This window comes from Trachypithecus francoisi, unplaced genomic scaffold, assembly GCF_009764315.1.
Source record: "Trachypithecus francoisi isolate TF-2019V2 unplaced genomic scaffold, Tfra_2.0 Lachesis_group14, whole genome shotgun sequence".
In the NCBI taxonomy this organism is placed as follows: domain Eukaryota; kingdom Metazoa; phylum Chordata; class Mammalia; order Primates; family Cercopithecidae; genus Trachypithecus; species Trachypithecus francoisi.
This window is the reverse complement of record NW_022681459.1, coordinates 58,040,659-58,068,507: the sequence shown is the minus strand read 5'-3', so window position 1 is coordinate 58,068,507 and position 27,849 is coordinate 58,040,659. Positions and strand designations below refer to the sequence as shown.

At 51.1% G+C, this 27,849-nt stretch overlaps 1 protein-coding gene across 2 annotated transcripts; it reads left to right on the top strand.

The window, feature by feature from the left end:
* Nucleotides 1–1,401: 1,401 nt before the first annotated feature.
* Nucleotides 1,402–25,448, top strand: PNPLA3 (patatin like phospholipase domain containing 3). Of its 2 annotated transcripts, none has more exons than XM_033233687.1 (9): nt 1,402–1,752; nt 4,257–4,489; nt 6,163–6,228; nt 9,776–9,985; nt 11,490–11,550; nt 13,963–14,184; nt 16,872–17,001; nt 23,067–23,171; nt 24,535–25,448. In XM_033233687.1, the coding sequence occupies exons 1-9, from the start codon at nt 1,566–1,568 to the stop codon at nt 24,761–24,763; spliced, it is 1,443 nt and encodes a 480-aa protein (XP_033089578.1). In that variant the 5' UTR covers nt 1,402–1,565; the 3' UTR covers nt 24,764–25,448. The 2 variants fall into 2 exon arrangements, with proteins under 2 accessions (XP_033089578.1, XP_033089577.1); XM_033233686.1 differs by having other exon boundaries at nt 16,869–17,001.
* The last annotated feature ends 2,401 nt before the right edge of the window (nt 25,449–27,849 follow it).

Genomic DNA, 27,849 nt, shown 5'->3' with positions numbered 1-27,849 from the left:
CAGTGAGGGGCTCTAGACCAAGGTCTAACTTCTCCCCATGGACTGCTGTGGGCTTGCTCCACCCAGTGCCAGGGGTAGATCAAGGTCAAGGGGCCTCCTAGGCATCTCCTAAGGGCATGCTACTATCCGAATGTTTGTGTCCCTACTAAAGGTCATCTGTTGAAGTCCTACCCCTTAAGGTGATGGTCTTTGGAGGTGGGGGCCTTTGGAAGGTGATTTGATGAGAAGGTGGCACCCTCATGAATGGGATTGGCGCCCTTATCAAAGAGGCCCAGAGGTGAGGATGTGGCAAGATGACACCTTCTATGAGCCATGCCTCTCACCAGGGACCAAATCTGCTGGCGTCTTGAACTTGGGCTTTCCAGCCTCCAGAACTGTGAGACAGAGAAATATGCCAGGTGAAGTGGCTCACCCCTGTAATCCCAGCATTTTGGGAGGCTGAGGTGGGCAATCACTTGAGGTCAGGAGTTCTAGACTAGCCTGGCCAACATGATGAAACCCCATCTCTACTAAAAATACAAAAAATTAGTCAGGCGTTGTGGCGCATGCTTGTAATCCCAGCTACTCGGGAGGCTGAGGCAGGAGAATTGCTTGAATCCGTGAGGCGGAGGCTGCAGTGGGCCAAGATCGCGCCATTGCACTCCAGCATCGCAGGGAAAACAAAGAGAGAAATAAATCTCTTGTTTGTAAGCCCCTCCGCTTACCGTATTTCGTTTTTGCACCTGAACAGACCAAGACGGAGCATCAGGAATCATCTAGCCCTCAGTTTCCCAAACCACTCCCCACTCCCCAGTTCCTACAGGGCCCCGACCCAGCACCCGTCATTCACATTTTTTACTTACAAAGGAAACTTTGAAATGGACACTTCCTGTTACTGTCATTCAATAAAAAAATCCCCAGCACTTGAAGGCAATCGTACAGAAAGCCTGCGGCAACGCAGACAGTAGACTCTTCAGGCGGTGGTGCCTGCTTTAGGCTGGCTTTCCCCTGGTCAAAAGGGACGTGATAAAGGGTCAAAGGGATGTTAAGGATCAAGTGGGCACCAACTGCGACTCCCCTCTCACCCCTCGACTTAACGGATGACAAGGAAAACAGAAGGAAGCCGTTTCCCTCCAGGACATGCAGTGTCTTTTAGAATTTTGGAAAAATGCTTTCTCTCGAGTCGCTGGGGGGAGCTCCCGGGCTGGACCCCCCCCGCACAGGTCCTCCCCCATCGCCCTCCCAGATTCCGTACCCAATCCCCCTCCCAGCCCCCGGTCCTCGCTCCATTCCCCTCCTAGACCCCGTGCCCGTCCCCATCCCCCTCCCAGACCCCGTCCCCGCCCCCATCCCCCTCCAAGCCCCGCCCAGGAGGGCGTCCTGCCCGCTCATTGGGCCTCCCTCCGGCTTATTTGCATGGTCCGAGGGAGGCGGGGCGGACGTCGCGCGGGGAACGCCCTGGCGGAGACGCGGCGGCCGGGTTCAGAGCGCTTGCGGGCGCCGGGCGGAGCTGCTGTGGATCAGGACCCGAGCCGATCCCCGATCCCGACCCCGATCCGGGTGCGCGCCCCCGCCCCCGCCCCGCCATGTACGACGCCGAGCGCGGCTGGAGCTTGTCCTTCGCGGGCTGCGGCTTCCTGGGCTTCTACCACGTCGGGGCGACCCGCTGTCTGAGCGAGCACGCCCCGCACCTCCTCCGCGACGCGCGCATGTTGTTCGGCGCCTCGGCCGGGGCGTTGCACTGCGTCGGCTTCCTCTCCGGGATGCCGCTGGGTGCGTCTGGGGCCGCCGCCCGGGCTCCGCGTGCGGAGGGGGTGCCCCCTAAGAACCCCCAGGGGGTCCCCAGGGGTCGCGGGGCCTCAGGAGGAGCGGGCACCGGACGCGGACATGGCGGGGTGCATCCCGAGGGTCCCCTCTGGGGCAGATGCTTCCTGCGGGGGCCCTGTTCTCTGGGCGCGGGAAGGGGGCGTTGGAACCCGGAGAGGTCCGGGCCAAGCCTGGGGCTCTCGCGCGTCCCCACCCCTACCCGCATCAGGAGCCAGTGCATAAAGGGAGCCCCTTGCCTCCGGATTGAGAGTCGGGGCGTCTCGGAGCCACGGGGAGTAGGGAGCAGGACCTGGGGCGGAGGGTCGTGCTGGCCCCTGCGGACTCCGGGTCCCCGGTGTCCTCTCGGGAGATGCTGGGCGGGCTGAGCTGCTGAGGGGCCGACTTGCCCTGGGCCGGACCAAGAGTGGGGCTTTGGCCGGTTCCCCGGTGTGGGTTCCTTCCCTCCGGGGATTGAGGGACTCAAGACATCCCGCGCCTGCGCTCTCTTTAGGTCGCATCCCAGCCTTCTGGGGACTGGGCAGCCTCCCAGAAGGGCGACCCTGGGCGTCCTCCAGGACAGGCTAACTGGAGTCTGGTGGGGAGGGGTACCTTGAAAGAGGAAAGGTGTTCCCACCTCCTCCAGTGTTTGGGACCCTTCCTGGGGGCTGGAGTGCATCCCTGGACACCCCCCAATCCCATCCTCTCCTCTGGTCTCCACTGACCTAGGCCCACCCTCCCCTCTCCAGCTCAGTACTCCTGGAAGTGAGATCCTGTGCATTTGAATCTTGTCCTAATGAAGCGTTTGTCCATGTGGGTACCTGTGTGTGTGTGTGGGGGGGGGGGGGGGGTGCAGACGGAGCGTTTGTTTCTCGGTAGCCTGAACTACTAGGGTGTGGTATCCTTCCCGGGAATTTGCCTGCCACAGTCCTGGAGGTGGGGAGGGGGTTGTGAGCCAGTGGGCAGGGGCTGGGGCAAGTAGCATGGTGGAGCTATTGACACCAGAGGTCCCCAGGCAGGAGATCATGCTCCCATCAGCCCCTTTTTATTTGGGCTTCCTTAACAATGGACTCTTTGCCCTGCCTGCCAGAGCCAGCAGGGAGTGACTGTTCAGTGGTGAGGAAGCCCGTGCTGGTAGAGGAAGCCCTGCCATTGGGTAGGAGCAGTGAGCAGCCCCTGGGCTGACTGGGAGGTGGGGATTAGGGATTAGACAGTCCTGGCTGTCTGCCTTCCCCTAAGCCATGGGGAGAGGAGCAAAGGGCAGAAAGTGTGGCCTCCAGGAGGATTAGACTAGCCACATGACCATTTGCACAACCTGGGGTTTAGCAACAATAAAAGTCAGCTTTTGTATCCAAAGGTGGCCTGTGGACACCCACATGGACAAATGTTTACACTGGGACAGAATTCAAATGCAGTGATCCCGGGAGCCTAAAATACACTCACTCTGGTATAGAAAGGATTCCTTACTGGGCAGAGGACAGGTGCAGCCTGGGGCTTTCCCTGGCAGGACACAGTGAGGCTCAGGAACCACCAAGTCCCTGGAAGGTGGATCTGGAGATGTTGGCAGGAGCCACTCCCTGTGTTCCAGGGTTCCAGGTTCCTGCTTTAACCCTGTCTCACAGGGGGCTGTGCACTTGGGGACTGCTGAGCATGTCCCAGAAGCTGCATCCTGGACACAGCTCCTCAGTGCATCTGAGCTGAGGCTAACTTGGCAGAAGGGACAGGCAGAACCTGCCCAGCCATGTGCAATTCCACCCCTCTGGCCATGCTGGAAGAATCGGCTCAGGGAAGGAGAGCTGTGAATCAAGATCAGATCTGGGTCAGGACAGGCTGGAGCATGCCTGTCCCTGTGCTTCCCAAGATTTATGGCTGGCCAGGGATCAGGCTGGGAGGGGCGGTCTTGCATGCCAGGAGAGTGGCCAGTAAGTGAGGTCACATCTCCTGCACCTGACAGCATTAAGGCCATCTAGCCAAAGCTCTGATGCTGATATGTTCCTGGCCTCTGACTTTGTGGGGCATTGAGGTGAGGCCTGCTCACCTGGGCTTCTGGAAGTGAGAGATTCATTCCTGTGGCTGAGGCCTACAGCAGCGCTGTGTGGTAGGAATATACTGGAAGCCATGATGTCATTGTGCATTTCCTAGAAGTCATGTTGAATAAAGTAAAAGACACAGGTAGAATTAATTTCACTGAGCTCAATATATCCAAAATAATATCATTTTCACATCTATTCAATATAAAAATGTACTAATGAGATATTTCATACTAAGCCGCTGAAATCCAGTTTGTATCTTACACATCTCAGTTCGGACGAGCCACATTTCAAGGGTGTGATAACCACGTATGGCTACCATAGTAGACAGTACTGGTCTAGACAAAGGTGGGTGGCATCCTTGCTGTCTGGTTTCTGGCCTTGCCAAAAGTATTGCCATCTCAGTGTGGTACATTCTTTTATGTATGTGTCTCCTGTCCCCAGAGCAGACTCTGCAGGTCCTCTCAGATCTTGTCCGGAAGGCCAGGAGTCGGAACATTGGCATCTTCCATCCATCCTTCAACATAGGCAAGTTCCTCCGACAGGACCTCTGCAAATACCTCCCGGCCAATGTCCACCAGCTCATCTCTGGCAAAATATGCATCTCACTCACCAGAGTGTCTGATGGGGAAAACGTTCTGGTGTCTGACTTTCGGTCCAAAGACGAAGTCGTGGATGTAAGCAGTTTGCTTATCCGGATCTTATCAAGTGAGAAAAGCTGTTTTCAGATGGGTGCGGTGGCTCATGCCTGTCATCGCAGCACTTTGGGAGGCCGAAGTGGGTGGGTTGCTTGAGTCCAGCAGTTCAAGACCAACATGATGAAACCCAATCTCTACAAAAAATACAGAAAAATTGGCTGGGCATGGTGTTGTGGGCCCGTAGTCCCAGCTGCTAGGGAGGCTGAGGCAGGAGAATTGCTTGAGTCTGGGAGGTGGAGGTTGCAGTAAGTCATGATCATGCCACTATACTCCATCCCGGGTGACAGTGAGATGCTGTCTCAAAAAAAAAAAAAAAAAAAAAAGACTTTTGTTTTGGAAGCAACACAGGCAGTTGCAGGCCCCCTGTGCCACAGTGATATAAACTCTGTATGTCTCCAGTGATTTGGTCCATAATGTTTGTAAACCCTGAATGTTCCAGGGCAGTTTCTTTTCTTCACTTTTTTTCTCTTTTTTTTGTGGGGCGGGAGGAGGGGGGCGGGCACGGTGCAGGGTCTTGTTCTGTCTCCCAGGCCGGAGTGCAGTGGTGCAATCGCAACCTCTCGAGTAGCTGGGACTACAGGCACAGGCCACCACACCCTGCTAATGTTTGTACTTTTTGTAGAGACAGGGTTTTGCCGTGTTGCCAGGCTGGTCCCAAACTCCTGCACCCAAGTAATCTGCCCACCTCAGCCTGGCAATTACAATTTCAAATAATTCCTCTCTTTCCTTCAACACTTGGCTCATGACCGCCCAGTCCAAGGAACCTGTCCTGCAGGCGTGCCACTCCCGAGCTTTCTCTATGCATCTTCCATAATGAAGATGCCTTCTCAATGGAAACCCCACGATGGTGGGAACGTGCCTTATTTGCCTGTATCCTCAGGGTCTAGCAGAGAGAAGATAACTTGCAATACCAAAACACCACTTAATTTGGCTGATGCTTTCATAAACGCTCCTTGGATGAAGGACTCCATTTTACTTAACAGGTCTGTGCAAGACAGCAGCCTGGTGCATCTAACCAGCAGCCAGTTTCATCCTCTGTTTAACCTTGTTTGCAGGAGTTTTCTCTAAACAGCCAGCACTTGTCTGTTCCCACATGGGTCTGTTCTCCCAGTGAATCAGCGTCGTGCCTGCTGACTGCTCTGTAGCGTGGTGCTTCGCAAAGTGTGATCCTGGGACCAGCAGAGCAGCAGCTCCTGGGAGCTCATTGGAATGGCAGACCCTCAGGCCCCACCTCGGACCTGCTGCTTGCGAATTCTGGGGAGGGACACAGAATCTCTGGTTCCACAAACTCTTGGGAGATTCTAATGAATACCGGCATTTGAACAGCACAGATCAAATGCCTTTCAGTCCATGAGTCAACAACACTTGGTGGTGTCTGTGGTGACCCAGTGTGACTCCCGTGGGGAGTAAGGAGAGGAAGTTGAAGTTCACTGACAGTGTTGTTAAGGGGCTTATGCAATAGGTGAGACCCATGGGCCTGAAGTCCGAGGGTGTATGTTGGTTCCCCGTTCTCTCAACCCATGGATTAACCTACTCTGTGCAAAGGGCATTTTCAGGTTTGTTGCCCTGCTCGCTTGGAGAAGGCTGATGAAGGACCACGAAAATTAAAAGGGTGCTCTTGCCTATAACTTCTCTCTCTGTTGCTTTCACAGGCCTTGATATGTTCCTGCTTCATCCCTTTCTACAGTGGCCTTATCCCTCCTTCCTTCAGAGGCGTGGTAAGTTAGCTTTCTCTGCTAGGGCTGAGTCCTGGGGGCTTTCTGTCTAAAGCGTGCTCACACATCTCCTGACTGCAAGGCACTACTGTCAGCACCTCAGGATCTGTCCGGTGGTGGAGCCCCGTGCCTCGCTGCCTTCCAGACAGAGTAGCCATAGCTGACCCTACTTCCAGGCTACCTGGGCAACAAAACTTACTTCATGTGTAGTTAATTATCTGACTATCTGTAAGGTAAACTGGCTGGTTCACTTAATCTGCACCGTAAGCATCAGGTAGCTTCTCTGTGACCTAGTTAAACTATGTAATGTTGGCCGGGCACGGTGGCTCATGTCTGTAATCCCAGCACTTCCATCTCAAAGAAAAAAAAGAAAAGATAAATAAAGTATATGACGTTGAAGAATCTGTTACCCCTGGAAGGTGGAGCTTTACTTTTAGGGGGAACTATAACAGTCATATATATATATATATATATATATATATATATGTATTTTTATATTAAAAATTTTTTTCAAATAAAATTTTTTTTATACAAAAAATACATATATATATATATTTTGTTTTTTGAAATGGAGTCTGGCTCTCTTGCCTAGGCTGGAGTGCAGTGGTGTGATCTTGGCTCCCTGCAACCTCCACCTCCCAGGTTCAAGCAATTCTCCTGCCTCAGCCTCCCGAGTAGCTGGGATTACAGGTGCCTGCCATCACGCCCAGCTAATTTTTTTGTTTTTAGCAGAGACAGGGTTTCATCATATTGGCCAGGCTGGTCTCCAACTCCTGACCTCAGGTGATCCACCCGCCTCGGCCTCCCAAAGTGCTGAGATTACAGGCGTGAGCCACTGCCCCCAGCCAACAGTCATATATGTTCTAAACAGCAACAAAAATCTGTAAGCCTGGTCTAACCTAGATTTGTGCTTTGTTTTGTTTGGCCACTTTGTGATGCACAGGAGGAAGTTTAGGCTATAAAATACTAGCCCTTTAGGGTCATTTTTGAACTCACAAGAGCAGCAGCAGAACCTCTGATGCAATCCTGTATGTTAGCACCAGCAGAGCCACGTGGCAGAGGGACTTGCACTGGGAGCCTCCCATTGCAGGCCATGTGCTCCTGTGCGCTATCTTATGGGTCCCCACAACTGAGGGGAGATGTGAGTATTCATCACATGTGGCTGTGGGGAACTTGAAAGTCATACTTGCCCAAGGAGCACGGCCAGGGAATTTGTGCCCAGGTCACTCTCTGCTCCTCCGTCAGAACAGGGCATGTCTTGGTTCACTGCAGGGCGGCTCTTCTCATTCTCTGTAGTTTGGGGTCCAGGATAGTGGTCCACAGAGCCACTGGAGTGCCCAGCCACTGAGTGACCAAAGCACATTTTGGATTTCCGACGTTGCCACAGCATGGTTGGGCATCAGCAGGACCCCAACCCCTTGTTATGCTATGGCTTTATGTGGGTATTTCCTCTTTCCCAGAACTCAGTAGGAGTCCCAGAACCCAGCAGCACCGTTGTGATGCCCTCTGGCTCCCCAGTGCACGGTTCTGGCTTTCCTTCCTGGTGGAGAGTTTCAAGCCCTCTGGATCCTACTCTGTCCTTTCCAGCCCATGGCTTTGGTCAGAAGCTGCTGGCAGTGTTCAGATTTGGCTGAGTTCAGTGAATATGTGCATTGGCCATGCCAATTTCTGAGCCATGCCAGGGGGATGGAGATGCCGAAGCGGGAGTGTTTGTTCTGCAGGCTCTGGACCAGGCACTTGGTCTGTGCCAGCTCACTTGCTAGTCTTGCATCCTCCCCAAACCCCCACTGGGGATGTCTGGCCACGTCAGAAGACAGTTTGGGTTGTCAAAACTGGGGGAGTGCCACTGGCATCTGGTATAGAGGCCCGGGATCCTGAGTCATCACCCATTGAGTGCACTCATAGGAATCCTGCTGACAATTAGAACCCATTATTCTTGAAATTCAACGCAAACAAATTGAAAACATTACTGTGTACATACCATGTGCTAATCAATCGCACCACTGGAGCTCCTGAATTCAAAACATTACTATAAAGTTCAAAACGCACGGAAAAGTTCTACATGGCAGGAGAATATCTGGGCTTCAGACTACCCCTTGAATGAAAATGATCCACCAGTTGCCTTCCTCCTTGGCCTTCACTCCAGATTCCCGGCATTTCATTCTGTGTACCTTTATGCTAGTGAGGTTTTTGTTTGTTTTTTTTAGACAGAGTCTCACTCTATCGCATAGGCCTGTAGCGCAGTGGCATGATCTCAGCTCACTGCAACCCTCAGCTCCTGGGTTCAAGCGATTCTCATGCCTCAGCCTCCTGAGCAGCTGAGATTACAAGCACGCACCCCCATGCCCACCTAATTTTTGTATTTTTAGTAGAGATGGGGTTTCACCATGTTGCCCAGGCTGTTCTCGAACTCCTGACCGCAAGTGATCCACAGGCCTCAGCCTTCCAAAGTGCTGGGATTACAGGCGTGAGTCACCATGCCTGGCTGCTAGTGAGGTTTTTGATTCCTTGCTACATCTGCCGTAGACATTGTGCAGCTACGATTTTAGAAATGTTGCTGTGTAAACTCCTGATCGTTTCTGGACTCCAGGCAAGAATCTTGATGGCTAAGATGTGGCTGAACATGTCTGATTCCCTCCTGGACCTGTTTTAGGCCAAACTCTGCTCTGAAATTCCTCCGTGTGGAAGGGCGGGCTGGGGAGAGCCTCCCAGCTGGAATCTTTTGGAGGCCTTTCTCTGTGGGCATCTGATGGCTGGCTCTGGTGTCTGGCTGTGACAGCTGTGGCTGGAAATCATTGTAAACACAGGTTTCACAGGTGCAGGCTCTATCCAAATTGTAGCAAAAGCTGCCTGCCCCAGGTGAGCTATGGGCAATAAGGGGGTTTAAGGATATAGATGAAGGAAAACTCACCCTTAGAATGATTTATCCAAAATGCTGCTATGTTATGGGTTAGAGGACATTTTCTGAGGTCCCAGGTTCATTGTTTCATGTGTGTCTCAAAAGTCCCTCCAGGTCTTGGTTCTAATTGTCAAACATGGAGGGAGACAGGCTCATGGGTTAAAAGGTCTTGTCCCAGATTTGTGTATCCTCCTTGCAAGCAGCACAGGGGGCTGGATTTGAACCCATGACCATCTTTCCCTTTGGGTTTCTATCACACTGTGCCCCCAGTGCACTGAGCACCCCCTAGTTCATATGATCCCCTTAGGTACATTACATGGGCACTCCTATAGGTGCCCGTCTGGCCCTAGGACTTGGCCAACACAACATGGACTCCAGTCTCCATCTGCCTCTTTGCCAGGCACTTTTGTGCAGTGCACACACTGTACAACAGTAGACAGCAACCCTGAGAGCCAGAGTAGAGCCTGTCCCAGCACAGGAATGCTCAGTAAGGATTTGTCGCAGGAGCGATTCCAAAGCCAATGTCCTCCCTCCATATCAGCCTGTTTGTGGCTCTGAGGCGCTCTGCCCACATGTGAAAGCTTGTTAAGCAGTTAAGCACTAACCCAGAGCTTCAGACGGTGCCAGTCCTTTTTTTCCCTTCTTTAAAAGCGATATGTGGATGGAGGAGCGAGTGACAACGTACCCTTCATTGATGCCAAAACAACCATCACCGTGTCGCCCTTCTATGGGGAGTACGACATCTGCCCTAAAGTCAAGTCCACGAACTTTCTTCACGTGGACATCACCAAGCTCAGCCTACGCCTCTGCACAGGGAACCTCTACCTTCTCTCGAGAGCGTTTGTCCCCCCGGATCTCAAGGTGAGTTGGCAGTGAGGGGGCAGGTGTTCTGGGGCGCTGCTCTTCTTTGCCTCCCTGATTGCCAGGAGCTACCAGTTGCTCTCTGCACAATCAAACAGAAAAAGACCTTGTCATTGATGGTTAATGGAAATAAAAGGCACATGTCCCAGAAGCGCACGTGAGGCACCACCCTGATTATGGGAATCACCTGGGAACATATACCCAGACCTAAAACTCAGATCCACTTCCCAGGCTGTGGCTATACAGTCAGGGGTGCAGCATAGGCATTAGGATTTTTTATTTCTTTAGTTATAAAGATTTTTTTTTTTTTCTTTTTGAGACAAGGTCTTGCTCTGTCACTCAGGCTGGAATGCAGTGGTGCAATCATAGCTCACTGAACCCTCAAACTCCTGGGTTCAAGCCGTCCTCCCACCTCAGCCTCCTGAGTAGCTAGGACCCACAGGCATATATCACCACACCTGGCTAATTTTTAAAATTTTTGTAGAGTGTTGCCAGGCTGGTCTCACACTCCTAGCCTCAAGCGATTCTCCCACCCCAGCCTCCCAAAGTATTGGGATTACAGGCATGAGCCACTGTACCCAGCCACTAAGATGATTCCTATTTGGAAACATGGTCAAGAACAACTGCATTCGGTAGTTATAACCTTTTTTTGATTGTGGTTGTTTTAGTTTGCCTTACCACTCTACCATAGTAGGAAATTTACAGACCATGTACAGCAACCCTTGGTGCTCCTAGAGAGAAAGAAGGAAGGCTATGCAATGCAATGCATGCCCACGGTCCAAGGGAGAGGGAAGGCTGTCTAACAGGATTGGTTTTCTCGTGTGCTTTATAAGCAGATGAGTAGAGGAGATAGCTCTTATTGTTCTAGTGACAATTGGGACAGGCTGCAAAATTTGTTAGGGTGGAGGGAGGATCCAGGATCAAGGGAGCCCAAGAAAAAGCTCCTGCCAGGTGCAGTGGCTCACACCTGTAATCCCAGCACTTTGGGAGGCTGAGGCAGGCGGATCACTTGAGGTCAGGAGTTTGAGACCAGCCTGGCCAACATGGTGAAACCCCGTCTCTCTGAAAAATACAAAAATTAACCAGGCATGGTGGCAGGCACCTGTAATCCCAGCTACTAGGGAGGCTGAGGCAGGAAAATGGCTTGAACCTCAGAAGCGGAGGTTACAGTGAGCCAAGATCGCGCCACTGTACTCCAGCGTCTGGGCAAGAGCAAGACTCTGTCTCAAAAAAAAAAAAAGAAAAAAACCAGAAAAGAAGCTCCTGCCTGCTGAGATGCCTGCAAAGTCTCCGTGGAGGGTGACATTCTAGCCGAGACCTGCAGGGAACTGTCTCCTGGGAGCACAGAGCCCTTTGCTCAGCTTCCAGGTGGCTCAGTGCCCCCCAGCCAGCAGGCTCAGAGCTTGCACGATTCTTTAGTGCCCTCTGCGGTGTTCCAGTGATGCTTAAATAAATGGTGCTTGATGTGTCCCCACTGTAGTCCCCTTGCTTGCTTTGCTCACAGGTGCTGGGAGAGATATGCCTTCGAGGATATTTGGACGCGTTCAGGTTCTTGGAAGAGAAGGGTATGTATGGGCTGGGAGGATCAGACGTGCCCTTTTGATGAGTATTTACTAGCAGTCTTGGTAAAGACTGAGATTTGCCTTAGTTCTAACACTTAGTGCCCAACGCCTTCCCTGTGTTGTGCAACCTACTCATGAGCCTGGGAGATAGGAAATCTTGGTCCCGTTTTACAGATGGGCAAACAGAAGCTTGGAGAGGAGAGCAAGCAGCACACAGCCCTCACTGAGGGGCAGAGCCGAGATCTGAACTGGGATGTCATGACTCAGGGCCCTCTCCCTCCACAGGGTCCCGTTATCTGAAGGCAGTTTTTCTTTCCAGCTCGACCTCTTGTGATCCTTTAGTTTAACAAGGGCTGAAGTTATAAAGAGTTTGTGTGCCTGGACCCCAAATGAAGCAATCAGATTTCTCATCTCCAGTCAGGTGTGGGTCCAAGCCCACTAGACCAGTTTGTTCTTCCCAGAGCAAATTTCTGCCTTCAAGTCATCCTGGCTTGTCGGGACTGGGGGAGTTCTGCTCTAGAAATATTAGAGTGGAAGGAAAAAGATGTGTTGGGAGCTGTTTTTCTTTAATACTAAGAGTTGGCTGATATATTGTTCTTATGAATTTGTCATTGGCCAAGACCAAGGAGACTGCATTTGTAAGAACACATGTGTATTTATCTGCTCAGAAAATGTTCATTGCTGTGTGCTAGGGATACTGCAGCGAACACAGAGGTGTGGCCCTTGCCAGCCTTGTGAGAGAAGTGAGCAGATAAGTAAGCAGAAGTGATGCTTACTTATCACTTCTGTGATGCTGTGTGATGCTGTGTCAATGGGAAAGTACAGGTGCCAATGAGAAGGCACAGGTGTCAAGGAGAAGACACAGGATGCTGGAGGCTCATGCAGGATGGATCTCCAAGGCCCAAGGGAAGAAGGGCCTCTCGGCGGGCATGAATCCACATTAAGACTTTGGGGATAAGTAGGAAAGCCTTAGGCACAGAGGCCATGAATGTGAGGCCTGCGGGACACAGAGAGGATGGCATGAAGGCCTGTGCAGCTGGAGGGGTGGGGATGGGGACACCAAGAGATGGCTAGAGGAGTGGGGGTGGGGACACTAAGAGATGGCTGGAGAAGAGGGGGTCAGGAATGGTGAAAAACGGGAGAGGAGGGCAGGCTGAGCCTTTTGGAAACGGGGGATTGCATCCCACAGCAGTAGGGAGCCATTGAGGGCTGCTGCAGTAGGAGTGAGGGGATCAGAGGAGGGCTTTGGAAGCCCCCGGCTGCAGAACAGGAAGGGAGAGACCAGCATCTAGGAGGCCAGTGAGGCAGCCAGAGGCTCCACCAGGATCAGGGCTGTGAGGGTCATGAGGAGGAAACCAATTTGAAGCAGTCCGGGGAATAGGACTTGGAAATAACCGATGGGACATTTGGGGAGAGGAAGACAAAAGAGCGTAGTCCCAGCTTCTGGCTTAGCAGTTGCACAAAGGGGAGATGGGGAGCTGCGCCCACGGGTTGAGGGTTGAGGACATTAGGAGGGAGCCGGTTTGGCAGGACAAGCTGGTGTGCCAGAGATGCTGGAAGCAACATCTCCCTGAGAACCTGGCAACATTCCTAAGGGAAAATGACATCTCAGAGGGTAAGGAGGGCATCCGATAGAGCCTGGAAAGAGCCGGGGCAAGCATGATATGTGAGGTTATCTTGGGGAGCAAAGCTCAGGCATTGAGGAGCAGCCCCTGGTCTTTTCAACCTGAGGTTGGAAGCCAGAGTTGGGCCAGGTGCAGCTGTGGTTGTCTGAAGCTCCCCTCCCCCGGCCCAGTGTGCCAAAGCGGTAAGAGCAGGGGCCACTCACTGGTGCTGGTGGCTGAGTTCCAGCACCCAGGACAGGGCCTGGCACATACTGGTGCCCAATCCTTGCTTGCTGGGTGCTTCTTCCAAGGCCGTGTGATGGAAGAGTACCCTCTTTGACATCAGACCCGGCTTCAAATCCCGGCTCTGCTATGTACTGGCTGCGTGGCTTTAGACAAGTCTCTTAACCTCTGTGCTTCTGATTTCTCAGCTGAAAAATGGAGATGATGATAATGGTTGCTGTAAGGCCTGATGGTGAAGCACGTAGCTCAGGGCCTGGGAGGCGGGTGTACCAGTGGTTCAGTTGTTATAAATAAACAGTAACCCTCGCCTTTGCACCTCATAAATCCAGACGTGGAGATGGAGCCCACACAGCTAGCAGGAGCCAAGCTCACGTGTGTTCTGCTTTAAAGCCCTACACGCCTGTCTCCGGGCGACAAACACCTGCGCTGGTTCTCCCTTCCCCTCTTCCCCTTGCATTTGGCTAACAACAGGCCAGCTGCCTGCCTCCCTGCAGTTCGGTGGATGGGTGGGTAATGATCACCACTCCCCACATTCACCTGATGGGCTTGTTTTCCCTGCTCTTCACAGGCATCTGCAACAGGCCCCAGCGGGGCCTGAAGTCATCCTCAGAAGGGATGGATTCTGAGGTCGCTGCGCCCGGCTGGGAAAACACAAGTCTGGATTCTTCCCTGGAGCCAGCTGCCTTGGCTGTGAGGCTGGACGGAGACGAGCTGCTAGACCACCTGCGTCTCAGCATCCTGCCCTGGGATGAGAGCATCCTGGACACCCTCTCGCCAGAGCTCGCTACAGGTACCCCCTCCTCAGGCTGGGCACGGGCAGCACCTTGTTTTCTTTCTTGTGTGTTATGGAGGAAGATGGTACTGCCACATGGGAGCGATAGGGCGAGGCGACCGGGACAGGCTGCCGGGAACATCTCCTTCCATGTGTACAGCCTGGTCTGCTGCTATCACTCCCAGCATAGCCCCGCAATCCTGGCACCTTGCTGAGTCTCCCCATGGGGTCATGACCAGGAGGAAAACAGACTCCAGCTGAGCCCCTTGGGGTTCTCCATACAGGCTCCTCCTGCAGCAGCTGGGCCCTCTGTACCCCTTCCCAACCCTGTCTCCCCAACATGGCACCTGAGCTCCTGCCAACCTGGATTTCATGGGCCCTAAGGATGGGGGTCCTGCCTCTGGGACTTGGCCCATTACTTGAGCTCCTTTCCGGTTGCCACCCTCCACCTGTCCAGCCATCTCAAGGCTCCTTTCTGGAGGCCTCTCCTAATTTCTCCCTTCCCCTAAACCCACAATTTTGAACCTCCATAGAACGGTGCTATATTTTATAATGTCATCAAATATTGAATGGACAGACAGTGCTATGGTCCAAATGATTGTGTCCCCCCCGGGATTTATCTGTTGAAATTCTAACCCCCAAGATGATGGTCTTAAGAGGTGGGGCCTTTGGGAGGAGATTAGGTCATGAGGAAAGGGCTGTCATGAATGGGATTGGTGCCCTTATTGAAGAGACCCAAGAGAGGTCCCTGTCCCTTCTACCATGGGAGGACACAGAAGGTGGTGTCTATGAAGAAGCAGGTCCTCACCAGACACCAACACATCTGCTGCCCCTTGATCTGGGACCTCACAGCCTCTAGAACTCTGAAGAATTGATGTTTGTTGTTTTATAAGCCACTCAGTTGGTGGCATTTTGTTAGAGTAGCCTGAACACGGACTAAGTAAGACAGAAGAACCTACAAACCAGCTATGGAGTCAGGCATTTGGAGAAATTAAAACATGAGTCAGACACAGCTCCTTGTTCTTGAGGTACCAACACCCTAGGAGGTGGGAGACAGCAGCTGCCCAGGTGCATTAGGTTGTTCTTGCATTGCTATAAAGAAATCCCTGAGACTGGGTAACTCATAAAGAAGGAGATTGAATTGGCTCACAGTTGCACAGGCTGGACAGGAAGCATGGTGCTGGCATCTGCTCAGCTTCTGGGAAGGCCGCAGGAAACTTACAATCATGGCAGAAGGCGAAGGGGAAACATGCACATCCCATGGCTGGAGCAGGAGTGAGAGAGAGAGGGAAATAGAAGGTGCCATATGCTTTTGAACAACCAGAGCTCACGAGAACACACTCACTATCAAGAGAACAGCACCAGTGGGGAAATCGGTCCTCACAATCCAATCACCTCCCACGAGGCCCTGCCTCCAACACTGGGAATTACAGTTCCACATGAGGTGTGGGCAGGGACACACATCCAAACCATATCACCAGATTAATATGATTTTAGGCACCACGAGGTCATTAAAGAGAGGGAATAAAAGACTGGAATCCAGCAGAGGGTCAAGGACCCGCTTGTAAAACTGGTGGTGCCCTAGAAGTTCCTAAGAGAACAGAGATGCTGTGACGTTTAATGTAGCTGTTTTTTGTTTTGTTTTTGTTTTTTTGAGACAGAGTCTTGCTCTGTCGCCCAGGCTAGAGTGTGCAGTGGCATGATCTTGGCTCACTGGAGCCTCCACCTCCCAGGTTCAAATGATCCTCATGCCTCAGCTACCTGAGTTGCTGTGATTACAGGCGTACACCACCACTCCTGGCTAATTTTTGTGTTTTTAGTACAGACAGGGTTTCGCCATGTTGGCCAGGCTGGTCTCGAACTCTTGACCTCAAGTGATCCACCGACTTTGGCCTCCCAAAGTGCTGGGATTACAGGCATGAGCCACCATGCCAAGCCTGATGTAGCTGTTTCTGTGCACATTATTTGCTGTGGGGTATATTCAGATTTCTTAATACAAGATGATGCTTTGCCTCATGACTTACACACCATTTTCTATTTAATTTCAGCTATGATATTGGAAAGGACATGTCTTTTCAAGGAAAATAAAAGCAGGCTTTCTGGAATGGTGACTTCCAAACATATTTGTCAATTTAAAGGAGCTGGGAGTGGGGACCCTATGTCCTGTAAGCACTCTCAGGGCTGTTCTAGGCTGTGTGCCCTGCTTCAGCTTCACACTGCCCTTGCTGTGAAGGGAGCAGCCTGGGCCGGGGTGGTGGCTCACACCTGTAATCCTAGCACTTTGGGAGGCTGAGGTGGGTGGATCACCTGCTGTCAGGAGTTCGAGACCAGCCTGGCCAACATGGTGAAACCCCGTCTCTACTAAAAACACAAAAAATTATGTGGGCATGATGGCAGGTGTCTGTAATCCCAGCTACTTGGGAAACTGAGACAGAAGAATTGCTTGAACCCAGGAGGCAGAGGTTGCGGTGAGCCGAGATCACGCCACTGCACTCCAGCCTGGGCAACAGGAGCAAGACTCTGTCTGAAAAAAAAAAGAAAAGAGCAGCCTGGCAAACCCCACCTCGTCTATTCTGTGAGTGCCTCTGGCCCTTTGGCTGCCAGGACGGGCATATTTCATGGAAATGCTAAGCACCAACAGAGTAAAGTGGTTTGTTTTTTCACACTGTTGGGAGATAATAGCTCCAAATTGTCTTTTTCAGCAGTGAGTGAAGCAATGAAAGACAAAGGTGGATACATGAGCAAGATTTGCAACTTGCTACCCATTAGGATAATGTCTTATGTGATGCTGCCCTGTACCCTGCCTGTGGAGTCTGCCATTGCGATTGTCCAGAGGTGAGAATTTTAGGTGGCTCTGTGTCTTCCTCACAGGGTTGATATGAGGATGAAACAGGATGACAGATGATGGTGGCACGTAGTCTGGGGCCTGGATTTTCCTGCAGCAGATCACAGCTCACAGTCTATATGCAATGCCCCTGAACGTTGCCTGCCTGTCCTCAAGCCACACAGGTACCTGTAACTCAGTGCAAGCCCGGAAACTCCCTGTGGGAACTCCTGGAGCTGTCAGTGGTCTCACATAGCAGCTGGTCCAGTCTCTTGTGATGGCCTGAGGAAACGGGCCTGGAAGGCTTGGGGTCACCGCTCTGAGGTCACAGAGATGCCTAGTAGAAGGGTCAGGCCTGGAAGCAGGATCCTTGCTGCCTCTCTGAGCTATTTCCATTTAAAATCACATGAAGGGGCCGGACGCGGTGGCTCAAGCCTGTAATCCCAGCACTTTGGGAGGCCGAGAAGGGCGGATCACGAGGTCAGGAGATCGAGACCATCCTGGCTAACATGGTGAAACCCCGTCTCTACTAAAAAATACAAAAAACTAGCCGGGCGAGGTGGTGGGCGCCTGTAGTCCCAGCTACTTGGGAGGCTGAGGCAGGAGAATGGCGTGAACCCGGGAGGCGGAGCTTGCAGTGAGCTGAGATCCGGCCACTGCACTCCAGCCCAGGCCACAGAGCGAGACTCCGTCTCAAAAAAAAAAAAAAAAAAAAAAAAAAATCACATGAAGGCTGGCGTGGTGGCTCACGGCTGTAATCCCCAGCATTTTGGGAGGCCAAGATGGGTGGATCACATGAGGTCAGGAGTTTGAGACCAGCCTGGCCAACATGGTGAAATGTCATCTCTACTAAAAATACAAATATTAGCAGAGCATGGTGGCACATGCCTGTACTCCCAGCTACTTGGGAGACTGAGGCAGGAGAATCGCTTGAGCCTGGGAGGCAGAGGTTGTAGTGAGACAAGACTGTACCACTGCACTGCAGCCTGGGTGACAGGAGAGAAACCCTATCTCAAAATAAAATGAAATGTAATGAAATGAATAAAATAACAAGTCACGGCCGGGCGCAGTGGCTCATACCTGTAATCCCAGCACTTTAGGAGGCTGAGGTGGGTGGATAATGAGGTCAGGAGTTCAAGACCAGCCTGGCCAACATGGTGAAACCCCGTTTCTACTAAAAATACAAAAATAGTGGTGTGTGCCTGTAATCCCAGCTACTCGGGAGGCTAAGGCAGGAGAATTGCTTGAACCGGGACCTGGGAGGCAGAGGTTGCAGTCAGCCGAGATCATGCCACTACACTCCAGCCTGGGCTACAGAGCAAGACTCTGACTCAAATAAAATAAAATAAAATAAAATCACATGAAAGTAGGAGAACATAGGGAATTCCATCTTTCGTTCTAGGCATATATGATTCAGAGCCAGCAGTTAGGAGAACACAGTGTGATGCTCCTAGAACTTATTGATTGGGTTTCCTCTGATTGGGCTTCCTCTGATTGGGCTTTCTGTGATTGGGTTTCCTCTGATTGGGCCTGCTCTGATTGGGCTTCCTCTGATTGGGCTTCCTCTGATTGGGCTTTCTGTGATTGGGTTTCCTCTGATTGGGCCTGCTCTGATTGGGCTTCCTCTGATTGAACTTCCTCTGATTGGGCTTCCTCTGATTGGGCTTCTTCTGATTGGGCTTCCTCTGATTGGGTTTCCTCTGATTGGGTTTCCTCTGCTTGGGCTTCCTCTGCTTGGGCTTCCTCTGATTGGGCTTCCTCTGATTGGGCTTTCTCTGATTGGGCTTCCTCTGATTGGGCTTTCTCTGATTGGGCTTCCTCTGATTGGGCTTTCTCTGATTGGGCTTCCTCTGATTGGGCTTTCTCTGATTGGGTTTCCTCTGATTGGGCTTCCTGTGATTGGGTTTCCTCTGATTGGGCTTCCTCTGATTGGGCTTCCTCTGCTTGGGCTTCCTCTGATTGGTCTTTCTCTGCTTGGGCTTTCTCTGATTGGGCTTTCTCTGATTGGGCTTCCTCTGATTGGGCTTCCTCTGAAACCAGGGAGAGCAGAATGGTCGGAGCTTGGCTCAGCAGTCAGACTGCTCTTCTTCAAATCCTGGCTGCACTGCTTACCACAGGCTTCACTGACTCCAGATGACTGAATCCACCCCTCTGCACTTCAGCTTCCCATCTAGAGAGATCACCTGGAGCAGAGGGTGGTCAGGAGACTCAGTCTGGTTACTGAGTCACAGTGCAGGAGTACTCATCCCATAGTAAGCATCCAGCTAGTGATGTTGATTTCTATTTTCGGGTAATAATGATGATAGTAAAATTAGAGACAGATAAAAGGTATAGGCTTTAGACCAGGGCACTGCAATTTCTAAGCTGTGTGACCTCAGGCAAGTTACTCGACTTCTCTGAGCCTCAGTGGTTTCATCTGCAATATATGGATAGGAAAACCAACCTCGGTGGGTTGTCTGACAATGGAGGGCACTTGATTGAAAAAAAATTACCCTGGTCTGACTGAAAGAAAAAAATTGAGCTAATATAGGCATCAGGAATGGGACTGCATGGGCCTGCAGGGAGTCCAGGGAAGGGGGAACAAAGAGCCTGAAGGTGTGAGGAGGTGTGAGTGCTGACCTGTCTACTACGAAGAGGCTGCTGAGCCTCCTGTGGACGTGGCTCTGGACTTGGCAGTGTAACACCTGAGCTGTTAAAATAACCTCAGATTTTGTGTTCTTCAAGGGTTAGGATTCTGATTCCTGCCGAAATGCTTCTGAAAGGGAGGAAATGAGCCAGCCCATCCCCCGTTGCTTTTTAAGATCATCGGGAAGTTCCAGTCTTGCCGTTTGTCCCTGGACCACTCCTAGGTCCTCCGTGCCCCACCTCCATCTGGGTGTGTCCTGGGCTGTCCACCACACAGTTGCATCCTGCCATCTCCCCTCCTGGGGCCACTGTGCCATCCATGGATCCGTAGCTTCGTTTTTCTTGGCTTTTCCCTGGTTTTTCTGGAGCAGAGCCTCTAGTAAACTCCCAAGGAAGTAAACATTTGACTTTGTGTGTGTTGGGAAACGTGCTTTTTTTCTATCCCATCTCAGTAATAGGTTGGCCATGTCTAGAATTATAGGTTGAAAATCATTTCCTCTCAGAATATTGGTTAGTGAGAAGCCTGGGACTGAAACAGTCACATTCTCACTTCTTTGCAGGTAGGTGCACTTAGGACTTTCTATCCCTTATAATCTGAAATGTCATATGTCTTGGTGTAAGTTCTTATTTATTCAGCTGGACAAGTACTGGAGACTCCTTCAGTCAAAGCCTTCTCCAGCTCTGGGAAATTATCTTCTATTCTTATTTCTGTTTTTCCTTACCTTCCATTTTCTTTTTTCTTTTCTTTTTTTTTCTTTTGAGACAGGGTCTTACTGTGGTGCCCAGGCTGGAATGCAGTGACATGACCGTGGTTCACTGCAGCCTGAACCTCCCAGGCTCAAGTGATCTTCCCACCTCAACTTCCTAAGTAGCCAGGACTATAAATAAGCACATGTCACCACACCCAACAAATTTTTTAAAAAAATTTTGTAAGACAGAATCTTACTCTGTTGCCCAGATTTTTTCTTCCTCTTCCTGGGGCTCTTATTAGGAAGATATTTGACTTCCTGGGTTGGATTCCTGTCTCTGTGTCTAACTTTCTCTCTTTGCCATATTTTTTATCACTCTTTGTCTTTTTGCCTCTGCTCTGACAGATTTCCTCAAATTTTGTCTTCTAGTCCTATCCTACAGTTTTTACTTTCAGCAAATATAATTTAATCTCCAAGAGTACTCTCTTGTTCTCTGCTTGTTCTTTTTACTTAGCATTCTGTTCTTGTTTTATGGATGTAACATTCTCTTGGAATATTTGCTGTTCTCCGGCTCATCCCTTCTCCATTTCTTCTTGGGCTAGTTTTTCTGTTTCTTCATCTTTTTTATGCTACTTATTCTCAGCATGTGCTTGTTGGGGTTTTTCCCATATAGCAACAGAGGACTTGGAGCTCAGGGTGAAAAGGGTAGGTGCATCAGCTGGCAGAGCTCCCAGACAGTGACAGGCAGGCTGCTGGAAGGATGTCTATCTGGGGGTGCTACTGCTTTCCTAGAAGCCCTTCCTTTCCCTGGAGGTGGTTGAACTGTAGGGTTTTGTCCTGATGGTGAACACTGGCTCCCCATGCTATGCCTGTTTCATCGCCAGCCCCCTCCCCTTCTGCCTGGAGTCCAGTAACCTGTTGAAATATCTTGCTCATTGGTGAGCCCCTGCTCCTTCCTCATTGCTCTTGCAGATTTATCACTTCTTGTAAGGCTGCGCTTGTTCTCAGGGATTTTCTTTTTTTTTACTTTTTTTTTTTTTTTTTTTTTTGTTCTCAGGGATTTTCTTTGTGCCACACCATGGGAAACATGAGGTGGTTGCATGCTGCATTCCTGAGCATTTATTTCACTCATGTCCTTACACATAGATTTGTGTGGGTATTTACTTTGTTTTTAGCAAATTAGTCTGGTATGTCCTTTGATCCTTTTTTTTTTTTTTTTTTAGACTGAGTCTCACTCTGTCGTCCAGGCTGGAGTGCAATGGCACAATCTCGGCTTACTGCAAGCTCTGCCTCCCGGGTTCACGCCATTCTCCTGCCTCAGCCTCCCAAGTAGCTGGGACTATGGGCACCTGCCACCACACCCAGTGAATTTTTTTGTATTTGTAGTAGAGAGACGGGGTTTCACCATGTTAGCCAGGATGGTCTCGATCTCCTGACCTCATGATCTGCCCATCTTGGCCTCCCAAAGTGTTGAGATTACAGGTGTGAGCCACCGCCTACAGCCTTTTTTTTTTTTTTTTGAGACGAAGTCTTGCTGTGTCCTACAGGCTGGAGTGCAATGTTGCTATCTCAGCTCACTGCAACCTCCACCTCCTGGGCTCAAGAGATTCTCCTGTCTCAGCCTCTGGAGTAGCTGGGATTACAGATGTGTGCCACCACACCTGGCTCATTTTTCTATTTTTATTTTTATTTTTATTATTTTTTTATTTTTATTTATTTATTTATTTTTGAGATGGAGTCTCGCTCTGTCGCCCGGGCTGGAGTGCAGTGACCAGATCTCAGCTCACTGCAAGCTCCGCCTCCCAGGTTCATGCCATTCTCCTGCCTCAGCCTCCCGAGTAGCTGGGACTACAGGCGCCCGCCACCTCGCCCGGCTAGTTTTTTGTATTTTTTAGTAGAGACGGGGTTTCACCGTGTTAGCCAGGATGGTCTCGATCTCCTGACCTCGTGATCCGCCCTTCTCGGCCTCCCAAAGTGCTGGGATTACAGGCTTGAGCCACCGCGCCCGGCCCATTTTTCTATTTTTAGTAGAGGTGGGGTTTGGCATGTTGGCCAGGCTGATCTTGAGCTTCTGACCTCGTCATCTGCCTGCCTCGGCCTCCCAAAGTGCTGGGATTACAGGTGTGAGCCACCACGCCTGGCCCTGATTAGTCTTTTAATGCCCAGTCTCTCCTTCAAAAGCCAGCTCCATTCTCCCACTGGCCTTCCTAGATTCCTTCTCCACTCCCCAGGATCAGCCTCCTCCTCCCCACCCCACTACTGCCGGTGGGGGGATGTCTGTGTTCAGGCATTTATCAGAGACCCTGAGGTGGGGGTCCTTTGTGTGTCTGGGGGATGGAGAGTCTAGAGGAGGTAGTGGCCACACCTCTCCATGGTGCCCCTGCTGGGCTCACATGTGACCAAGCTCAGCAAACCGTGAGGCAGGGGACGGTCTTGACCATGAGAGCCCTTACAGCAGCTGCCATGGGCCTCAGCTCCTCTCCAAGCTGGGAAGAGCCCTGAAAAGCCAAGGTGTTTTGTTTTGCTTTTTTTTTTTCCCTTTATTTCAGTGTAAGTCCTTTGAGCTTTCTTGAACCAGAAGTGGCCTCATTTTGCTTTAGAGATTTCAGATGGGCTCATCCTTGTCCTGTCATCCCAGATCCACCTGCTGGGAAGTCGTCAGATTGGAGATGATGTTGGCAGCTTTTGTAAACAAAGGGTAGTGTTGTAAGCTGTTGTGTCTGCCTATGTGTGTGTTTGTGTACTTGGTCTTATCTCTGCAGACTGGTGACATGGCTTCCGGATATGCCCGACGATGTCCAGTGGCTGCAGTGGGTGACCTCACAGGTCTTCACTCGAGTGCTGATGTGTCTGCTTCCCACCTCCAGGTAAATATTTTGGCTGTGGGTGTGTGAGCCGGGCGGGCACCTCTCTCATCTGATGAGGCCTCACATGACATTCTAGAAATAGCTGGCTGAATGCCAAGCAAGGAGCTTGCCCTTGGGTTTGGGGACACTGCCTCATGTGAGGCGGCTGAATCAGTCAGAGGTCCCAGTGCACCTGCTGAGAGCTGTCACCCAGGCCAACCTGCACCAGGGCCTGGGAAGCCTTCCTGTCGGATGAGTCTCTTTGAGTGCAGCATTGATGGTGGAGGAACAGAGAGGCTGCAGATAAGTAGGGAAAGGTGCTTCAGACAGAGTGGCCAGGGTGAGGGCCGGGGAGTGTCAGATAGCACTGTAGTGCCTGCGGGAAGGAGCTCTGGTGCCCATGGCACAGGAAGGAGGTGGGGCCCTGGAGGGGCAGGGCTAGCAGAGCTCCTTGGAGCATGTGGCTGGGTGTCTGGGGATGCAAGCTCCCTGGCCTCCACCCTCTGTTGTACTGAGTCACAGTCTCTGGGGTGAAGCCCAGCAGTCTGTGTTGACAGGCCCCAGGGGGTGCCGCTACTGCCTGAATTCTGAAAACTGAGCCGGAGCTCAGGGCCTGGCTTCTGTTACCAGGGTTGGGCGTTATCCTGAAAATCATAGGCCTTAGTTTCCTCACTTGGCCAACAGGGGCAATCACTGTTCCCTCACTGGGTTTCTGTGAGCTTCTGAGAGCCCATAGCATGGTACTTGGCACATGCTGGGCATCAGGAGGTATGGCCTCTTTTGCTGTTGTTGTTATTATTGGTAGACACAGAAGGATTTAAAAGTAGGGGAATGCGAAGATCTGATTGGCTAGGGAAGAGGGCAGTAGTGGCCAAATAGAGGATGGATCCTGGGCCCCGGCTGGCAGCAGGCAGCAAGGGGGTGCTGCCAGGGCCCAGGCAGGGATGATCTGTAGACTGAGAGGCTTTCTTAGGCTCTCAGACAGGAGGAGGTGTTGGTTCCAAGTCCGAGGAGTAGGGGCAGCCCTGGTGACTGGTGGTCAGTGGTGCCAGAGGGTGGTAGGACACCCTGGGGGGCAAGCAGGTGTGTGTGGAGGAAACCGATAAGCCTCTTCAGGGATTCGTTGGTGGGCGACACCTATGGGAGGGGTCAACCAGGGGGAGGGGTCCAGGTAGCTGGGAGGGCCATGGGCTTGGAAGACCTAGATGGTGACATCAGCCCAGCACTGAGGGCTGGAAGAAGCTGTGTCTCTGGCTGTGGCTGCATTCCCAGAGTGTGTGTGATGGTGCCCTCGACTGGCTGGCAGTGTGGGTCCATCGTAGCCCAGACTGCACACTGTAGCAGTGGGAATGGCCGCTAAGCCAACCTTCTCCATGTGTTTCAGGTCCCAAACGCCAGTGAGCAGCCAACAGGCCTCTCCATGCAAACCTGAGCAGGACTGGCACTGCTGGACTCCCTGCTCCCCCGAGGACTGTCCTGCAGAGGCCAAAGCAGAGGCTACCCCACGGTCCATCCTCAGGTCCAGCCTGAACTTCTTCTTGGGCAATAAAGTACCTGCTGGTGCTGAGGGGCTCTCCACCTTTCCCAGTTTTTCACTGGAGAAGAGTTTGTGAGTCATTTGAGAAGGCGAGTCTGGGAGATTCTTTCAGAGGTGCTAAAGCTTCCCATCTTTGTGCAGCTACCTCCGCATTGCCGTGTAGTGACCCATGCCTGTGACGTGGAGGATCCCAGCCTCTGAGCTGAGTTGGTTTTATGAAAAGCTAGGAAGCAATCTTTGGTCTGTGCAGCAGTCCAGCACTGAAGTCTAATACGTCAGCACACGTTAGTTCAGCTGGTTGAGAAATGACACCAGGAAGCCCAGCGCAGAGTGTCCCTAACTGACCATTTCATGGCCCTATTAATGATCAGACTGCTCCAGTGTGAGGTTCTTAGAATGACCAGTGTTTGGACGGGTGGGGGCCTTGTGGTGGGGGGTGAGCTGGCCTATGTGTGATCTTCTGGGGTGGAAGGAAGAGAATAGCATGACCCCACCTCCCCATGCCGTGGGAAGGGGTGCACTGGGTCCCCAAGAAGGACACTGCCTGTCAGGTAGCCTGCAAATATAATAACCTTGACAACTAAAAACCTCTCCATGGGGGTGGGGGGTACCAAGATGATAACCGATTTACATTTTAGAGCACCTTTTTCATCTAACTAAAATAATGTTTAAAGAGTTTTGTATAAAAATGTAAAGAAGAGTTGTTATCTGTTGAATTTTGTATTATGTGAATCAGTGAGATGTTAATAAGCCTTAAAAAAGAAAAAAAATCAGCCGGGCGCTGTGGCACACGCCTGTAATCTCAGCACTTTGGAAGGCCAGGGTGGGCAGATCACCTGACGTCAGGAGTTCAAGACCAGTCTGGCCAACATGGCAAAACCCCGTCTCTACTAAAAATTAGCTGGGCGTGGTGGTATGTGCCTGTAATCCCAGCTATTCGGGAGGCTGAGGCAGGAGAATGGCGTGAAGCTGGAAGGCGGAGCTTGCAGTGAGCCGAGATCATGCCACTGCACTCCAGCCTGGGTGACAGCGACTCCGTCTCAAAAAAAAAAAAAAAAAAGAAAAAAGTTACAAGTTTCTTTTCCCAAGTTTCCCAATAGGTGTTCTGTTAGCACCACATCTTCAGTCATTAGCAGATATAACTAAACTTTAACAGTATTTTCTTTTCTTTTCTTTTTTTTTTGAGATGGAGTTTTGCTCTCGTGGCCCAGGCTGGAATGCAGTGGCGCGATCTCCGTGCCCAGCCAACAGTATTTTCTAATAACCAATATATTTCCATATGCACAGATGTATACATGGGTGTTGTGATTGTTATCAGGAAAAAATATATTAAATGGCTGATGGGATACCATGGGACTTATTTTCTTTCTGCTTTTAAAAATTATTCAGTCTGGGTGCAGTGGCTCATGCCGGTAATCCCAGCATTTTGGGAGGCCGAGGTGGGCAGATCACCTGAGGTCAGGAGTTTGGGACCAGCCTGGCCAACATGGTGAAACTCCGTCTCTACTAAAAACACAAAAATTCGCCAGGCATGGTGGCAGGTGCCTGTAATCCCAGCTACTGGGTTGGCTAAGGCAGGAGAATTGCTTGAACCCGGGAGGCGGTGGTTGCAGTGAGCCAAGATTGTGCCACTGCACTCCAGCCTGGGTGACAAAGTGAGATTCTGTCTCAAAAAAAAAAAAAAAAAATCCATCTTCTTTCTTTTTTTTTATTACTAAAATTATTTTTAGTAGAAACAGGGCCTTGCTATGTTACCAATGCTGATCTTGAACTCATTGGCTTAAGCAGTCTTCCTGCCTTAGCCTCCCAAAGTGCTGGGATTACAGGCATGAGCCACCATGCGTGGACCCCCGCCTTCTTAAAATGAGCGTTTGTTTTTTTCCAAATGTGTACCAAGATAAGGAAATCAGGAAGTGTAATACTCTTACAGAAATGGCCAAGGTCTCCCGCCCCACCTGTGCCTCAGATGCTACCCAATCCCGCCTTCTCTGCACCTCCAGAAGGCACCCTTTGCTTAGGCCTCCCTCTCTTCCTGAACCACCTCTGGAAGTTTCTTATCAGCCTATGAATGCATTCTTATTTATTCTTATCAAATAAAGCCTTCCCTCTAATTTATGGCACAATTATGCTTTGGAATCCACCCTCAGGACTAATCAGTATGTAGTATATTACATGTCAGGGAGCAACATTCTTTTTTTTTTTTTTTGAGGCAGGGTCTCGCTCTGTCATCCAGGCTAGAGTGCAGTGGTGCAATCATAGCTCACTGCAGCCTCAACTTCCTGGGGTCAAGCCATCTTCCCACCTCAGTCTCCCAAGTAGCTGGAGCCACAGGGGTATGCTACCACACCCAGCTAGTTTTTTTTGTAGAGACAGGGTCTTGCCGTGTTGCCCAGACTGGTCTCCAACTCCTGGGCTCAAGTGATCCTCCTGCCTTGGCCTCCCAAAATGCTAGGATTACAGGTGTGAGCTGCCATGCCTGGTCCAACATTCTTCATTTGGTAAACAGCAAAACTTACTGCAGAGTATGAGCCTGATTTTATTAAAAAAAACAAAAAATGTGTGTAGGTGAGTATATGTATCTGTGTGTATACAAAAAGACTGAAAGAGGGCTGGGCACGGTAGCTCATGCCTGTAGTCCCAGCACTTTGGGAGGCTGAGGGGGGTGGATCACTTGAAGTCAGGAGTTCGAGACCAGCCTAGGTGAAACCCCATCTCTAGTAAAAAATACAAAAATGAGCTGGGCATGGTGGTGGGCACCTGTAATCCCAGCAATTAGGGAGGCTAAGGCGGGAGAATCACTTAAACCTGGGAGGCGGAGGTTGCAGTGACCCAAGATGCAGTGAGATTCCATCTCAAAAAAAAAAAAAAAAGACTATAAAGATATATATCGAAACCCTTATGGCAGTTATCATTAGGCTGTTATTTGTAATTGTATTTTATTTGTCATGCTTGTATGTGTTGCCCAAGTTTCTATGGTGAACAGTATGCATTGCTTTCAGCATGAGAAAATAACTCCTAATAAATGTGATTCTTAAAGGGCTCTCCCCGTCTCCGTCCTTTCCAAGGAGCCCCCATACGCCCTGCCTCCCTCACAGCCAAGCTCCTCTAGGACAGGCCTCCCTAGGGGGTTACGGCCTCGCTCCTTGGACGGCCCTGCCGCAG

What these genes read in the sequence shown, in the direction of transcription:
- PNPLA3 (XM_033233686.1), top strand. Translation starts at nt 1,566, where the DNA reads ATGTACGACGCCGAGCGCGGCTGGAGCTTGTCCTTCGCGGGCTGCGGC. An exon ending in CTCGCCAGAGCTCGCTACAG is followed by an intron (nt 14,185 to 16,868) that starts GTACCCCCTCCT and finishes TGTCTTTTTCAG; the next exon opens with CAGTGAGTGAAGCAATGAAA. An exon ending in GCCATTGCGATTGTCCAGAG is followed by an intron (nt 17,002 to 23,066) that starts GTGAGAATTTTA and finishes TTATCTCTGCAG; the next exon opens with ACTGGTGACATGGCTTCCGG.